Source organism: Ostrea edulis, chromosome 9, assembly GCF_947568905.1.
Source record: "Ostrea edulis chromosome 9, xbOstEdul1.1, whole genome shotgun sequence".
Lineage (NCBI taxonomy): Eukaryota > Metazoa > Mollusca > Bivalvia > Ostreida > Ostreidae > Ostrea > Ostrea edulis.
In genome coordinates this window covers 65,216,020-65,234,520 of record NC_079172.1, presented here as the reverse complement: position 1 = coordinate 65,234,520, position 18,501 = coordinate 65,216,020, and the positions used below count along the sequence as shown (strand labels likewise).

Below are 18,501 nucleotides of genomic sequence, written 5' to 3'. Positions count from 1 at the left end.
TATGCTTTTTAACAGATTATCTGTCGCGACACGGGTCTCTCATTCAAAAGACCGATAACTCTCACTTCTTTGGCCTACTTTTGACGCGGCCATGGCACAAGAGCAGAGCTTGATCTCCCAACCGCCCGGTCACGAACAGAACGCTATCACCACAGAGCCACATTGATCATGAAATTATATCATGACACTGGTGAAATCCCTTAATACATATTTTCAATCAACATATGTATTACTTCTTGTCTCTTTAATGAAGTAAAATCAAACATACAAGAATTGTTCTAAGCTACAAGAAAGCATGTTTTAAAATTTTCAGTACACTGCGATTTGTAATTGATAAAATTATGTTCAAGTTTAACACCAGGCTGTAGGATAAATGTTTGATTGATGTGTCGTTATTAATCTCTGTTGAATAAAAGGGCTGATTTCTGTGTTATTATTATTATTATTATTAATCTCTGTTGGATGAAAAGTTGGTTTCTGTGTCGTTATTAATCTCTGTTAGATAAAAGGGTTGATTTCTGTGTCGTTATTAATCTCTGTTAGATAAAAGTTGGTTTCTGTGTCATTATTAATTCCTGGATGGTGATAAGTGTACCTCCAATGAGGATCAAAGTGTAAACTGATTAAGGTAGCCCCATGCTCATGTGACGTGTGAAAGGTGAAGATAACAAACAGTGGTCAATCTATGTGTACTATTATGGGTTCAACGTAGAAAAAAAATCACTTAATGAAAATTGAAGATAACGAACAGTGATCAATTTCCTAATCCCTATAAGTAATACAAAAAAAATAGTTGGGCAACCTCGGACCCCTGAACACACCAGAGGTGGGATCAGGTGCCTAGGAGGAGTAAGCATCCCCTGTTGACCGGTCACATCCTTATCCTAGTCAGGTAAACGGAGTTATCCGTAGTCAAAATCAGTGTGCCAAGAACGGCCTAACACACGTCAGACAGCCCCTAACCCAATGATAAGAACTTTACTTTGTTAAGTTAACTTACTACCCCCACAGTCTCACTCCTTACTACACCCCACAGCACTACTCCTTACTAAACCCCACAGTACCACTCCTTACTACACCCCACAGCACCACTCCTTACTACACCACACAGTGCCACTCCATACCACACCCAACAGCACCACTCCTTAACTACACCCCACAGTGCCACTCCATACTACACCCCACAACACCACTCCTTACTACACCCCACAGTAGTGCTCCTTACTACACCCAAGTGTCACTCCTTACGACACCACACATTGCCACTTCTTACTATATCCCACAGTGACACTCCATACTACACCCAACAGTGTCACTCCAACCTACATCACACAGCGTCACTCCGTACTACACCCCAAAATGACACTCCTTACTACACCCCATAGTCACACTCCATATTACACCCCACAAAGACACTCCGTACTACATTCCACAGTGACACTCCATACTACACCCCGCAGTGCCACTCTTTACTATACCTAACAGTGCTACTCCATACTACACCCCACAGTGACACTCCATACTACACCCACAGTGCCACTCCATACTACACCCCACAGTACCACTCCATACTACATCCCATAGTGCCACTCCATACTACACCCCACAATGACATTCCATACTACACCCCATAGTGCCACTCCATACTACACCCCACAGTGTCACTCCTTACTACACCCCACAGTGCCACTCCATACTACACCCCACAGTGCCACTCCATACTACACCCCACAGTGACACTCCATACTACACCCCACAGTACCACTCAATACTACACCCCACAGTGACACTCCATACTACACCCAACAGTACCACTCCATACTATACCCCACAGTACCACTCAATACTACAGCCCAGATTGACACTCCATACTACTCCCCACAGTGACACTCCATACTACACCCCAGAGTGACACTCTATGCTACACCCAACAGTACCAATTCCTACTACACCCCACAGCGTCACTCCATACTACACCCCACAGTGCCACTCCATACTACACCCCACAGTAGCGCTCCTTACTACAACCAAGTGTCACTCCTTACGACACCCCACTGTGCCACTTCTTACTATATCCCACAGTGACACTCCATACTACACCCCATAGTGCCACTCCATACTACACCCCACAGTGTCACTCCTTACTACACCCCACAGTGCCACTCCATACTACACCCCACAGTGCCACTCCATACTACACCCCACAGTGACACTCCATACTACACCCCACAGTACCACTCAATACTACACCCCACAGTGACACTCCATACTACACCCAACAGTACCACTCCATACTATACCCCACAGTACCACTCAATACTACAGCCCAGATTGACACTCCATACTACTCCCCACAGTGACACTCCATACTACACCCCAGAGTGACACTCTATGCTACACCCAACAGTACCAATTCCTACTACACCCCACAGCGTCACTCCATACTACACCCCACAGTGCCACTCCATACTACACCCCACAGTAGCGCTCCTTACTACAACCAAGTGTCACTCCTTACGACACCCCACTGTGCCACTTCTTACTATATCCCACAGTGACACTCCATACTACACCCCACAGTGCCACTCCATACTACACCCCACAGTGCCACTCAATACTACAGCCCAGATTGACACTCCATACTACTCCCCACAGTGACACTCCAAACTACACCCCAGAGTGACACTCCATGCTACACCCAACAGTACCACTTCCTACTACACCCCACAGCGTCACTACATACTACACCCCACAGTGCCACTCCATACTACTCCCCACAGTAGCGCTCCTTACTACAACCAAGTGTCACTCCTTACGACACCCCACTGTGCCACTTCTTACTATATCCCACAGTGACACTCCATACTACACCCAACAGTGTCACTCCGTAATACACCCCAAAATGACACTCCTTACTACACCCCATAGTCACACTCCATACTACACCCCACAAAGACACTCCGTACTACATTTCACAGTGACACTCAACACTACACCCCACAGTGACACTCTATACTACACCCACAGTGACACTCCATACTACACCCCACAGTACCACTCCATACTACATCCCAGAGTGCCACTCCATGCTACACCCCACAATGACATTCAATACTACACCCCATAGTGCCACTCCATACTACACCCCACAGTGCCACTCCATACTACACCCCACAGTGTCACTCCATACTACACCCCACAGTGACACTCCAAACTACACCCCAGAGTGACACTCCATACTACACCCAACAGTACCACTCCCTACTACACACCACAGCACTACACCCCACAGTGACACTCCTTAATACACTCCACAGTGACACTCCTTACTATATCCCACAGCACCACTCCTTACCACCAACCCACAGCGCCACTCTCACCAACCACCAGCAGTGCCTTTCCTTTGCAATGACCATCAACGCCACTTTTTACCACCACCCACAGCGCCAATCCATATAAAATACCGGCAGTGCCACCCTTACCAGCGGTCAGCAGCGTAACTTCTTAATTTTGGCTCAAAGTGCCACTCCTTATTTCCGGCACACATCTATACTTTTTACTAACGGCCAGCAGTTTAACTCCTCACTTCTGTCCCCGGTATCATTCCTATACTATGACGTAGGTACCACAGCACGTTTAACATCTCTATGTTTACTTATAGCCAATACTTTTAAGGACTCATTCTACATGATTATAAATGGTGTGGCAATATTCTTACGGACCTATTCTGCATGATTAAAATAGTGTGGCAATATCCTTAACGACCCATTCTACATGATTATAAATGGTGTGGCAATATTTTAACGAACCATTGAACATGAGTATAAATGATGGATGACAACCTTCCCAATTACCAAGTCTACAAGATTATAAATGACGGGAACTTTACTAACGATCATTCTATATGATTATGAGTGGTGGCGAGAACACCCAAAACTGCTGCATATATACTTTGTTAAACGGCAACACTTTGGGGATACCATATTGATCAATATATTGTTACTATTTTGAAGTACTGCCCCGAAGGCAATAAATGTATTAAAATAATCAATGTACAAAATTCTAAAGTTATGAGAGGAAATTTGGTGAATGTTAATGCATTTGCCAGTAATTCTTAGCAAACAACAACAAAACTGGAAGGTGAAGATTAAAATCTAGTTTATCTTTCAAATTAAGACGAAAATTTAAAACAAACCACCGATAAATACGACTGTTTATTATCTCGGAATCAGAAAGTCCACTGGAATGAAAAACAATGTTATCTTGGTGAAACAGTGGAAAAACAAACGAACACCCCCCCCCCAAAAAAACCCCGAACAGTGATCAATGTCATAACTATCAAAGTACAAAATTACGAGCAGGCAATCTCTGACCACTGGACATACCAGATATGGAATCAGAAGCCTAGAGGGAGAAAAGCATCCCCTTTAGACTAATCACACCCGTCGTGAGTCCTATATCTCGATCGGGTAAACGGAGTAATTCGTAGTCAAAATCAATATGTAAAGAACGGCCTCAATTGGGATGAAGCACGTCAGACAGCATTTGACCCAATGACATTGTTAAATTATATCGTTATAACGATCACAGAATTTGCGAATTGCTGATCTTGACACAAGAATAAGAACCAAGCCATCTTTTTCAAAAAAATATAGATTTATTTTTTAGTTACTTGTACATTTATTTAGGAATATTCAATTATCACTCGCATATGGTGTTTATGTCTCTCAACTGATTCGGTATACAACAGCATGTTCATTTTTAAATCGAAGCTACTGAGAAATAAGATGATGTTAAAGGGGCTTCAATCATCTCTTTCAAATGTCAGCATCTCCCAAATCCTATGGTCGTCATTTAATGAGTAAATTTGCAAAGACAACTTACCACTGTGTTTCATGCAAAATGACAGGCCGTTCTTTACATACTGATTTTGACTAATGCTTAGTCCATTTACATGAACCTTGTTAAGATAGAGGGTTAACGGTGGATTTGATCGGTCAGCAGGGGATACTTGATCCTCCTAGACACCTGATCCCACCTTTGATGTTTCTAGGAGTTTGAGTTTGAATTTTCAGAGGATTTATGAGATCCATTAACTTACACAAATAATGCTCTGTATCTATTAATCTATTAACAGGGGATGCTTACTCCTCTAGACACCTGATCCCACTTCTGACCATTGATTTTTTCCTTTCAAATCAATCAATTATAAATATATGTCCAGGGGTCCGTGTTTGCCCAACTCTCTATTTTGTATTGCTTATAGGAGTTAAGAGATTGATCACTGTTGGGTAAAGAGTTGGCAAACACGTACCCCTGAATATACCAGAGGTGGGACCAAGTGCTTAGGAGGAGTAAGCATCCCCTGTCGACCTGTCATACCCGCCGTTAGCCCTATATCTTGATCAGGTAAACGATTTATCCGTAGTCAAAATATGTTTCTTTCAAAGTTAACATATTTTGATAGTTCCTGGTTAAAAAGTAAAAATGTAAAGTCAGTTCTTACGAATTACAGTACAGGAGAGAAACTTTGGAACAATCATGTATCGAACCTAGGACTTTTGCATTGCTAGTAAGCTGATTTAACGATTGAGTTACCCGGGTCTGTATGCAAAGTATTGTTAAATTACTACAATGTTAGAAATACAAGAATCGCCATGCCTAACTCTCTACATATTTTGTATTCCTTATAGGAGTTATGAAATTAATCACTGTTCATTATCTTCACTTTTCAATATTCTAATGGTGCTAATGGTTAGGACGTTATCTTTGAAACCGCGAGATACCAGGTTCGATTCTCCGTGTCAGACACAGTACGTACGAGATGAAAACATTATTTTAAAAAGAATGTCAGAAACGTGGCGTATGTCCTTAACTTGACTGTCCATTTCACCATGACAAACATAAATTCCATTCATTCTTTTAATCTACGTCATATAATGTATTTTTTCCAGACATACTGTTCATTCCGACATCAACTTTACCCCCAATGAATTTCGCATTAGATAACTTTTATTGTACTAACATTCGACCGAAAAAGACGATTGTTAGTACACAGTTCGACCCAATAAAAACCCAGAAGGAAATTACATCCAAAGCCGAGGAAACATCTTTCCAAGTATACATCGATTCAACGTTTTCAGCTGGATATGATGTGAGTGATGGGGTAGGTTTCGTTTTATTGGTGACCATATCATCAGCCCTATGACTGCACGCGTTCATTTCAGTTGGTATTTTCAACGAATGTTGATCAATGGTATCTGCGAAACATTCCAGATGCATGCTAGTCCGCTTTTCTCCACATGGATTCGGCTCCATTTTCAAATGATTGTCTCTGTTATCAGGATATGTCCTGGACCTTCTTTTACAATTCATTAAGTGACTTATTCTAATTATGATACCATGTAATCGTGAAAGTTTCTCCTCCTCACTTCGGTAGTGAATTCTTAACTGTAGTGACGTCACAATCAGAACAATGATGCTGTATCCGAGTTGTATTTCTAGATACACGCCTAGAAGGGGGATGCTTTCTGAATTGTTCGGAAGATCTGCTGATATTACATTCAGAAAAACAAGAAATGAAAGAAACACTGTCATACTGAAGGTTATTTTCTCCCCGGAGTCAGCCGGAATGATGAATGTTAAGATGTTGACAACAGCCAGAAAGAAAATAGGAATGATAACATTCATGACGATGTACAGCGGCTTCCTCTTCAGATGAAGCGTGAAGGTGATTTCAGACTCTCTTATCTTGGGATTATCTATAATTGTGACCTTTGTGTTGACAATGGACCAGATGCTGTTCTCTTCATACTGATAGAACTTGATCCCATGATTAGATCCAGAGATCACAACTTCCGACCTGGCGTATGACCAGATAACGAATGAAATGTGGCAGATCTGTTCATCAAATGGAAAGAAAGTGATGTCGATAGGGCATTGACTCTTAAAGACCTCGTACGGTAACCACGTGATCTGTCCGTTAAAATCAACATCCAGATAGTAGAAAGATCCCCCTAATTCCTCAAATCTGGAAAATCCGTTCTTCAGTACGATGTCGGGTGTCCATATCTCTTTCTGAAATATGTCAACTACTGATTAATATGTCGCTGGAAAATAGCATATAATCAATTGATTGTTTATTTGTTTTACATCCGGTCGAGAATGTTCACTCTTATTGAAACGTCACCAGGTGTAAGTGAAGTACAACAAATTTAAACCTATGCTTAGCGCTCAGGGCCGTAGTATTGAGGGTTCTTTAACGTGCCAACGCCTGCCGCGACACGAGACCTTCGTTTTAACGTCATATTCGAAAGACCCGCGATTCTCATTTATAGATGCCGAGCGTTTGACGAAGGAGCAATCACTACCTATTTTAACGTCTTAGGTTTGAAGCGGTCATGGCACGACTTCCCGGTTACGAAGCAAACGATTTACCACTGAGCTACCGTGACTAGAAGTCAACCATAGCATTTATCAGAATGCTTGTTATGATAGAAAATGTATAATTCCAACCTCGCAGGTACATTGTTTCTCACATACCATTAACGCATTAATTCATACAATCTCGGGCGACATCTTGCTTGTTTAGTGCCGGTTGTCAGGCTGTTCTTCACATACTGATTTTGACAACGGATTGCCTAATTAGGGTGGAGGGCTCATGGCGGGTGTAAACGATCAACAAGGGGTGATTACTTCTCCTGGGCACCTGATTACACCTCTGGTGTTTTCAGGAGTCGATGTTTGCCTTACTCTTCATTTTGTATCAATAAAAGGATTGTTCAGATTGATCTCTTTGTTATTTTCAGTTTTTTCCCCAGTTTTTTTTTTAAATGTTGTATCTGACAGTGCATTGTGTTTTTACTAAATGTACCCTAACATAACATAGATACTTCTTCGTTCGCAAGTGGCTTAAAACACCAATATTTGCTCATTTTCACATTCGTTTTACAATTTAAAAACAAATACAGTGCAAAATTGTCCTCTGGGAACTAATTCTATCTACAGGGATATTGCTATACTGAATGTTGATATAGTGGTCACTCTCTACCCCTAACAGAGATACATCGCTTTTGTAAGTATAGACAATGGATATTTATAATCTCTCAGGTACTGTTACATACAGTTGAGAAATACTAGCATGTGTTACCTGCGGAATGTAAAAATGTTCTATGCCCTCGTGATCCCCGGGATCCCAGTGGAGATTTTCGTCGGTCCACACCAGTTCAAGATATGCTGTGGTCACAAGCTTCTCCTCCGCCTCATTCAAATGATTGATACTGAACAGAAAGAAGCTCACGTCCAGGTGTACGGCTTCGTCATAGTCCTGAACTGGGCGGATTTTTCTGTCATAGTGTCCTTCTTCAAACAGCCTCTTTATAATTTCTTTCACATTGGACATACTTCTACAATCGACATTGTACAAGGTACTTATCAAGATCAATAAAACTTGCAGCTGCATCGCCTCCATTCACTGAAGCCTCTTCATTCAAATGTTGTTGTTTTTTTGTAAGTTACGACCAACTTCAGTTAAATTGGGAAGCAAAATGTAAAATCTCAAAAATAGCTCAGTTAACACGGGAATGGGATAGAGACAGATATATTCCTAATATATGTTGGTTGACGACTGATGGAATTTATCTGCCTGAGCAGTATATAAACCATGATAAAATCTAGAGACGTAAATGTGGGGGCACGGTCGACTTATCTGATGAAATAATTCGAATGATTTTAATAATGAACAAAGTAATTATCAAATCCGTTGTACAAATATTTATAAGGTTACACTGGGAGGGAATCATTCAAAATCATAAATTATCAATTGCAGATAATATCAGCTGTTATCATTAAACAGCGCCCAGTTTACCTAAAGACAAAGCGATATTTGCACTGAGACTGGGTATCTGTCTTCCATCGTCCCGTGCCATTAGTGGTGCACAGTCTGATCTCCATCGTATCAATTTACCTTCTAACTCTTAATTTAACACGAATCGATAACTGTTACTGTTCGAGATGAAATTTATTTGATCACTAGAAGTTAATAGATATTGAGATGAGGTAGGTTTGATCTAAACTTCATTATGCATTTCCCTGGTGTACAAGAAGAATAGGATACAATTATTTGATGTATAGCAGGGGAAACAGGCGAAACATTTGCTCAGAGGTGGTGTGAAAAGGTGAAGATAACGAACAGTGATCAATCACATAACTCCTATAAGGAATACGTAATTAATAGTTGGGTAAACACGGACCCCTGGATATACTAATAGTACTAGTAGTTAATATACTAATAGTGGGACCAGGTGCCTAGGAAGGGTAAGGATCCCCTGTCGACCGGTCACACCCGTCGTGGGCCCTATGTCTTGATCAGGTAAACAGAGTAATCCGTAGTCAGAATCAGTGTATCAATCGGTATGAAACACATCAGGCAGCATTTGACCGTCAGGCTATATTGGCAAACTAGATCGTTTTATAACGACCATAGAATTTCGACTATTGAAACCCCTGTAACATCAACCTGTGTGTCAGTAGCCTGATTCGATTTAGAAACTGATCATACGCAGAACAAGTTCTTGTTTATCGAATCAGTTGAGAGATTTAAACAGCATATGCAGGTGATAATGGATAATAGATATGGGAAGTTGACGATGGAGAAGCTGAAATCATCCCGTTGGTCATAAAGTTGAGTTGTTAGTTTGCCATTAATTTATATTTTCGATACTATAAATTATATTTTATATTTTCTCTTTCTTTATTTTCTCATCTGCGCGTTTCCATTAGTAACTTTGCATTACAATGTCTAAACAAACAATAACCCATATTCATTAAGATGACGATGCATGTATAATTCATTCTAGTGTGATTTAAAACCTATATTATTCTTGAGAATTCAGTAATTCTTGCTCTTTGATGAATTATACATACCACTACTTCGTGTCTGTTTCAATTGATCAAGTAATCCACGATGAAATTCTTAATTCCTAAAAGCCATTTTATATCCTCTCTTGTCGTTGCCGAACATCGAAGTATTTCTAATATGATTACACAATTAATTGTTAACATTTTCTTTTGGAAAGATAATTTTCCAGAAATCTTACTCTCTTGGTATAATAAAATTATACTCCAAAACGTCATCGCGCATACTTTAATATGAAGAGACTCTCACCATTCTTTATAAACGAAGAAGTAATACAAATGTTAAAACCCTATAGTTTATATACAGATAGTAATATTGTTTTTATAAATCCATTTAACGCGACAAGCAGTGTCTTTTACATTTGCCAGTTATACTATTCCTAGCTCTTGTTGCCAGTTACACTATCCCTAGCTCTTGTTGCCCGTTACACCAATCCTAGTGCTTGTTGCCAGTTACACTATCCCTAGCTCTTGTTGCCAGTTACACTATCCCTAGTTCTTAATGCCAGTTACACTATCCCTAGCTCTTGATGCCAGTTACACTATCCCTAGCTCTTGTTGCCAGTTACACTATCCCTAGTTCTTAATGCCAGTTACACTATCCCTAGCTCTTGTTGCCAGTTATACTATCCCTAGTTCTTGTTGCCAGTTACACCATTCCTAGATCTTGTTGCTAATTACACCATACCAAGCCCTCAATGCCAGTTACACCACCTTTAACTCTGGTTGCTATATTTTTTAGACAGGGTAACGTGACGTGACCCCGTCTTTTAGTTTACTGTCAGTTGAGGCCTCAAAACGGAAGCCGTACGGAGAACACATAAATTGAATCAACGTGGAAGAAAAGAGTGCATAAATTGCGCTGATCATTTGTACAGATATTTGAAAAATATAAGATCAATATTTTGAAAAAGACAATCTTTTTATTTTTCATTGATTTATTAGATGAATTTGAATTATCTTTCAAACAGAAACTATTGTTGTTTCCATGAGCAAATTTTCTAACTTTGTTTACATCGGCCTTTTTTACGAAAAAAAACCCCGAGAATATGCGAATGTATCCTGAGTTTATCATGTTATTCTATGCACGCAAAAAACTAGTTTTGATGCAAGCCAACAATATTACCCCCCCCCCCCCTGACAACTGTACAGGCGAGGTTTGTTTTTTGGGGGGACGTTTTTCTTATTTATTTTGAGGTCAAAAGGCCAAAGTCTCTTTTTCACTATATACTGTAGATTTGAGCTTGCCTCTAACTTTTATACATATACTTGCTGGTGCATGTTTATTAGACTTCAAATCCTGATGACATTCAAGATTCATGTTGCTTTTGAAATCCAAAGGTCAAGGTCATTATCACACTAAATATCTATTTCGGCTATTCAAAACTTCATACTTATAAACCATATAAAATACGTGCATGTTTTTACTTCGTGAATGCAAGCGTGCATAATTTTCCAAACTACAACTCGGCCATACGCATCTTTGATGCTTAATATTTTGAAAGTCTATAATTTACAGCTCTTTATATTATATTATTTTTTTAAAAAGATGTCTGGCTTCTGGACTTGTATATTTATGATTGTCTATCACATGTATATATCTTTCATTGCATAGGAAACTTCTAGTCCTAATGTGTGTCAAAAAATTTGAAATTATGTAAATAATTTGTTAAAATGTTTACAATTTACATCTACATATTGAGAGTTCTAGCATTTTAGAAACTATTTCTATGCCCCCGAGATCGAAGATCAGGGGGCATATTGTTTTTTGTCCTGTCTGTCATTCTGTAATTCTGTCTGAAACTTTAACCTTGCTAATAACTTTTGAACAGTAAATGATAGAGCTTTGATATTTCACATGAGTATTCCTTATGACAAGACCTTTCCGTGGGGTTCGAATCCCGCTCGCGCCGGTAAGTGAGAACGTTTCCCAGTTTACTTTGGGAAGGTCGGTGGTCTCTTCCCAGGTACATTGTATCTGGGTTCTCTCTTCCACCAATAAAAAAAAACTGGGCGCCACCATATAACTGAAAAATTGTTGAGTGCGGCGGAAAACATCAATCAATCAATCAATCAATCAACCTTTCCGTGGGTACCAAACCTTTTTTTACCCTGTGACCTTAACCTTGGAGTTTGACCTACTTTTTGAAAACTTTAACCTTGCTAATAACCTTTGAACAGTAAATGATAGACCTTTGATATTTCACATGAGTATTCCTTATGACAAGACCTTTCCATGGGTATCAATATGTTTTACCCTGTGACCTCCACCTTGGAGTTTGACCTACTTTTTAAAAACTTTAACCTTGCCAATAAATTTTGAACAGTAAGAGCTAGAGCTTTGATATTTCATTTGAGTATTTCTTATGACAATACCTTTTTGTGGGTACCAACATTTTTACCATTTGACCTTGGAGTATGACCTACTTTTGAAAATTTTAACCTTGCTAATAACTTTTGAACAATAAGTGATAGAGCTTTGATACTTCACATGAGTATTCCTTGTGACAAAACCTTTCCGTTTGTACTAAACCTTTTGACCTTGACATTTGACCTACTTTTAAAAAGATTGACATTGGTCATAACTTCTAAATGGTAAATATTAGAACTTTCATATTGCACTTGAGCATTTCTTGTGACAAGATCTTTCTACTGGTACCAAAATATTTGTCATCTTAGGAATTGGCCATTATCGGGGGCATTTTGTGTTTCACAAACTAATCTTGTTTTATACAAGGTTGGAGTGTTTACATGTCCATCTCATTATAACCTTTTCTGTGATACTGAAAATAGCGATGGAATTTATTTCACCCTGATCAGGCATCAGTCTGTATTATTAACTCAAAATCTCACATTGCAAGAGCATTATATTCTTTATACAATCATAAATCATTGTTCTATATCGATGTTATTACTATTCAACAATAATGCTTTTCCAATTGTTAATTGTCCAGATACTGGTATATGCATACTATTTTAAAATGCCTGAATTTGCAGCACTTCATGTCTTATTGTTTCACTTGAGAAGACAGTTGTCTGGCTTGTGGACTTGTTTATTTATGGACTGTAACATGTAAATATTTTTCATTGCATAGGATATTCTAGCTGAAATGTGTGTCAAAAAATTTGAAATTACTATGTTACCAATTTTGTTACAATGTTTACAATTTACATGTTCTTGTTTACAGTTTTATACATATCCACTTGATTTTAACTTTTCATGTGTTATTGACTGGTTGTATTGTGTAATTCCAAAGATGCCAAAATTAAATTAATAACATAAATTTAGATTGATTTTTACAACCATTACTGTTCCCTTTGTAAATAGAAATGTTGGTAATGAGGAATGAAGTCATGCACGGGAAAGGATGGGAGAGGAAATTGATGGCCTAGGTGTCAGCCTTCTTGATGATGCATCTCCAAGTACAAAGTAAGATTTGTCATTTATTTTGAGTCTTTATTGAAATGGCTGACAATGTAGTAAATTCTAAGTTAATTAATGCAACACAGTATATATATATATATATATATATATATATATATATATATATATGATTTTTCTTTATTTTACTTTATATATATATATATATATATATATATATATATATATATAAAGTAAAATAAAGAAAAATCAGAATGCCGAAAATAACTTAACCAGTTTCATTTTCAATCTTCCAAGAGTTATGACAATTGATAAGTTATACATGTTATTTACAGTTATTAACAATTTAACTATGATATAAATTTACTCTAGTGTGTGTGTGCGAGTACACGCCTATATGTGTCTGTGTTCTTTTCCCCCCTGATATTTACTGTAGAGAACTTTGTGCATAAGTAACCAAAACAAATCTTGCTTACCAAGAACAGATTTTTTCATGAAATATCACTTTTTGAATATATCGTATAGAGATACAACAAAACGTTGCAGTAAAAGTAATATGGAAATTACAAACATGGTTTTATTTTTAGGAAACTGGTGCATCAAGAACCCATTGCCCTGCAATCACCTGAACTTTTCAAGAATGCAAACAATGCATCAAGTTCATCAAGGTACTGTAGAAAAAAATGTTTATAACTTTGTATAGTTTTGCTAAGTAGTATTTCATATGTTCCAGAAATGATGTTCAAATATTTTAGTTCATGCTGGCATCTTTTAGTTGACATTTGAATTTCACAATTTTCAGCACGACGAAGGGAAAAGGTAGAGCAAAGTTGAAAAGAAGAATTTCCTGTCTTCCATCACAGCGCCAGTCTTTAAAGTGCAGGATGAGGCTTATGTCAAAATTTCCAACAAAATCTAGAACTGGAATGTCCTGTGCAGTAGATACAGCATGGAACAAACGTGGTTTCGATAGCATTACCTGTGAGTATATCTCTATGCATATTATCAATCAGCTACCTTGGATTTTATTTAGCTGACTCTGATTTGTCAAATCAAAGTCCCTAGTAGAATACACCACTACAGGATTCTCATAAGAACTGCCGATTGGCGATTTCTGCCCCTCTACCCTTACTTTGTGCAGAAACGCCACCTACTTTCTATAGCAAATACAAAAAAGTTGTGTGTTACACATGTCAAAGACATTAACGTTTTTTCTGCAATTCCTTTCCTGAGCTGTAACGTGTAAGTATTGATTTCCCAATCCTCTCAGTATGAAGAAAATAACAGGCTACTTTGCAAAGAAATGTAGACTAGGTAATGTGCTCAATTCATTTGAAGCTGTATTTATTTAGTTGGAATTACAATTACTGTTATAGAATTAATACAGGTTTAGCTGAATATACTAATTGCTAAAGAAATATTTGGTTCATTACTATCTAGCAAGAGGAGGGTATGGACTCGTTAGGATAAGCGAGTTTTGTCCAAGCTCTCCTCTCTTTTCTTTCTTATTCCCTCACTTTCTATGAGGCCAAAATAAAATATATGTGTGCTTTCGTCTTCCCGGTATATACATGTAAATAAAAATTCAGAATTTTCTTACCGATATTTTTTTCTTTTTGTGTTGGAGTTTCTCCAATTTAAATTTTTAAGTACTATTGATCTTCAAAATATTTAAAAGGTATTTGTAATGTATCTAGATCTGTATTCCAAGTACCTTAAAACTAAGATTACGAATAGAATGTTTTTATAAAATCAAATGTTTTACCAACTTACCCTACCCAATTTGTTTAGAAGTGAAATAGGAAACACACACATATTTTATTTTGGCCTGATTTGAAGTGGGATGGTCGGGCAAGTATAAGTGGCAGCGACCAAATATGTTTATATTGCTTGAAATAACAAAGAGAGAAAGTGTGTCACCGTGTGACAAGAGCTCTTCACGTTTCAAAATTATTCCGGGTAGCATGTTTATCCAAGGGCCTCTCTAGTGGACTCGCACCTTATTTCAATTTCATCTCCTACTTTTAAACTTATTGAGAACCCTGCACTAGGCATTGTATGTTAACAGTAATTGGACACAAAAATAAAATCCTTACATTCTGTAAATTTGCATATTTAGTGTAAATTACTCCCTTAATGGCACAAACATTACTTGTTATCAATATTTTTACGTGATAAGAATTAAAATATAATTATAAATTTTCTTTTTGCAGCACATACATTTTTCATGAGTAAAGCCAAGTATGGGAAAAAAGTAGTGAAAACAGTCGTATCTCACAGAACATGTGGTACTTGTAAGTGGTGGCAAAGAAATCGACCAGGCCAAAAGATCAGAAAGCACAGATGTGTCCACAGTCACACTGGAAGTGCCCGTTCAATGGAAAATGTAAGCGGTGTTCAGGGCGTCAAAGAATTGAGAGACTTAGGTACACCGGTGGAAATTCTTGAAGGAGATGGGGACAATACATTAATTACGAAACTTTAAAAATGACCTTGGAATTACCATGAAAAAACGACTGGACAAAAATCATGTGGTTAAGAACATTGGAAAACGACTCTATATACTACATGGAACCAAAGGTGTGAAACTCAGTAAAAATGTTGTTATTCACTTGCAAAAATGCATAAAATATGCCCTTTCTAAAATTCTGTGCAAAGAGGAACTGGAGGAGAACTTGAGAGCTATTCTACCTCATCATTTTGGTGATCATTCTGTGTACCATGCTCGATTTTGTGGGTTTAAACGAAATCCAGGTGAAAAATATATTCACAGAAGTCTTCCCTACAAATCTGCTTTGAAGGACGACAAACTTATCCAGGATCTCCAGCCCATCTTCGATCAAGTAGCAGCACGGGCAGCCCTGTATGTAGACCTCGGCTCTAGTCAACAGTGCGAACATGCCAACAGAGAAGTCACTCTAAGGGTACCGAAGTCTCACCACTATGACAACTCTGAGGCACTTGATTTCAGGGTCCATGCTACAGCAGCCTTCATAAATGAAGGAAGAAGTTACATTTCCAAGGTATTTTAAGATATTGTTTTGTTGAATTCTTTTCAGGTTATTGTTCGTTAATGTTTCATTGTTTATGTTTTTACAAAGTTGGCTGTTATCATTATTTTGTTTTTATTTCTTTTTTAGCATATTGTTGATTTCAGTGTTTCAGTGACTGACATCCAGACTGCGTTCTTTGTTACCTTTAAGTTTTTAATTCATATTTATGAATTTACATTTGGCATGGTATTATTTTATTCAACAATCTACACTCTTCAATTTTAACTGTTAAACATTCGGATTTAAAAAAAAAAATTACATAAGAAAATTGTGCTCAAAAATAGAATTTGTTCATATTTTTTCTAATACAATAAAGGTTAATGAAGAGGCTGGTTTGTCTCCTGGAAACTACACCCAGAAGTATGCAGACAAACAGTTCAAGCGGCAACTGAAGGTTGAAAAGAGGTCAAAATTTCCCTCGACAAAGAGAATGCGACTACAGTTAAAACAACAGAGGAATGTTACACAATGGGCATTGCAGGCACTTGAGGGTGACACATATCTTCTCCATCGTCAACTTCCCACATTTATGTAGCAATATTCCATTATCACCTGCATATGGTGTTTATATATCTCAGCTGATTCGATATGCAAGAGCTTGTTCTGGGTATAGTCAGTTTTTAAATCGAGGTAAGCTACTGACAAACAAGTTGATGGTACAGAGATTGCAACAGTCTCGATTGAAGTCAGCATTTCGCAAATTCTATGGTCGTTATAACGATCTAGTTCGTCAATACAACCTCACATTGGGTCAAATGCTGTCTGACGTGTTTCATACCGATTGTTAAGCCGATCTTGGCACACTGATTTGACTGCGGATAACTCCGTTTACCTGATCAGGATATGGGGCTCACAGCGGGTGTGACCGGTCAACAGGGGATGCTTACTCCTCCTAGGCACCTGATCCCACCTCTGGTGTGTCCAGGGGTCCGTGTTTGCCCAACTATCTCTTTTGTATTGCTTGTAGGAGTTATGAGATTGATCACTGTTCGTTATCTTCACCTTGCATCAGTCAGGTACTATTATTTTTCTCATGTATACTTTATAGAAGATTTTCTTTTGTGACTTAATCAGAAAATACAGAAATGTTTATTAAATCTTAACATAATTTTAAAAATTTCAGAGATTGGATTAGCTGATGAGATTGACACAGAACAAATCCCAGATCCTGTCCCCCGTGGTGTTTTCAAGCCTGTCACCTTGTCCAGTGGAACTCCTTCTCTTGTAATGTTTGATTTAGAGACTACAGATCTGAGTAAGTTTGAAAAAAAGAGTTTGCTTGCATGTTTATGGGCATACATAGTAGTGCATTGTAGAACATTCCATTTCAAAATAATGGGGAACCCCCCCCCCCCAAGTAAGGGGGGGGGGGGGACTCAGCCAGAGGCAATATTGACCAAAAAAATAAAATAAATAAATAAACATAAAAAGAGAAAAAAAGGTAATTAGAAAGGGGTGAATGTATGGATAAGTAAAACTAAAATTTGATAGTATTTTTGTATGATTTATTCAGAATAATTTTACTCTATTTCAGTTCGAGGAAGAAACATAACTTCACTGCATGTTCTCATAGCAAAAGGCATTGTGAAACATAATACAGCTGAAAACATTGCAGGTTCTGGATTGAACTTGTCACACCTTCACAAAATATTTCAGAGAGATGGTGAGGATGGACTAAGAGCTACATTTTCACAAAAAACATCCGACGGTCAGCCACGAGTTTCGTCTACAAAACGTGTTCTGGATTCTGTCATTCCAAAACTTGTGGAATATTTTGAGAAACAATATGAAACATGAATTGTGTCAGATATATTGCAGTATCATTGTATATTATGTTGATGGAATGAATAGAATATAAAGTAAAATTACTTTTTACTTTCCCAATGCTGTAACATTGTTGCTATGAGAGATATTCCTAAAGTCTTAGATGTTCTAATTGAAGATCAGCTGTTAGGTCAATATTTGAGGTCGTTGTCAAGGTCAATATATATTTTATTTTGACAAGTTTTTATATGAAGTCTATATTTAGATTGTAAATTTATTGCTGTTTTGTTAAAATATGCATGTTTGCAGATTTTTTTTTTAAACAAAAGTGTTCTTATCAATTTGGGGAGTAGGGTTGTGAAAATTTAAAAAAAAAACTAATTATCT

At 37.9% G+C, this 18,501-nt stretch overlaps 3 protein-coding genes across 3 annotated transcripts; 2 read left to right on the top strand and 1 right to left on the bottom strand.

Annotated features, from left to right (window-relative positions):
* The first annotated feature begins 579 nt into the window (after window positions 1-579).
* Window positions 580-2,385, top strand: LOC125658609 (uncharacterized). Its single transcript, XM_056150826.1, has 5 exons — window positions 580-614; window positions 1,012-1,236; window positions 1,436-1,558; window positions 1,660-1,908; window positions 2,133-2,385. Exons 1-5 carry the CDS (start codon window positions 580-582, stop codon window positions 2,383-2,385), a joined length of 885 nt encoding a protein of 294 aa, XP_056006801.1.
* Window positions 2,386-5,974: 3,589 nt separating this feature from the next.
* Window positions 5,975-8,401, bottom strand: LOC125658610 (neuronal acetylcholine receptor subunit alpha-6-like). The gene is made up of 2 exons (XM_048889918.2): window positions 8,150-8,401; window positions 5,975-7,077 (listed from the first exon to the last, which is right to left on the bottom strand). Exons 1-2 carry the CDS (start codon window positions 8,399-8,401, stop codon window positions 6,013-6,015), a joined length of 1,317 nt encoding a protein of 438 aa, XP_048745875.2. The 3' UTR covers window positions 5,975-6,012.
* Window positions 8,402-15,801: 7,400 nt separating this feature from the next.
* Window positions 15,802-18,147, top strand: LOC125658698 (uncharacterized). Its single transcript, XM_056150825.1, has 4 exons — window positions 15,802-16,320; window positions 16,667-16,841; window positions 17,474-17,605; window positions 17,885-18,147. Exons 1-4 carry the CDS (start codon window positions 15,802-15,804, stop codon window positions 18,145-18,147), a joined length of 1,089 nt encoding a protein of 362 aa, XP_056006800.1.
* Window positions 18,148-18,501: the final 354 nt, after the last annotated feature.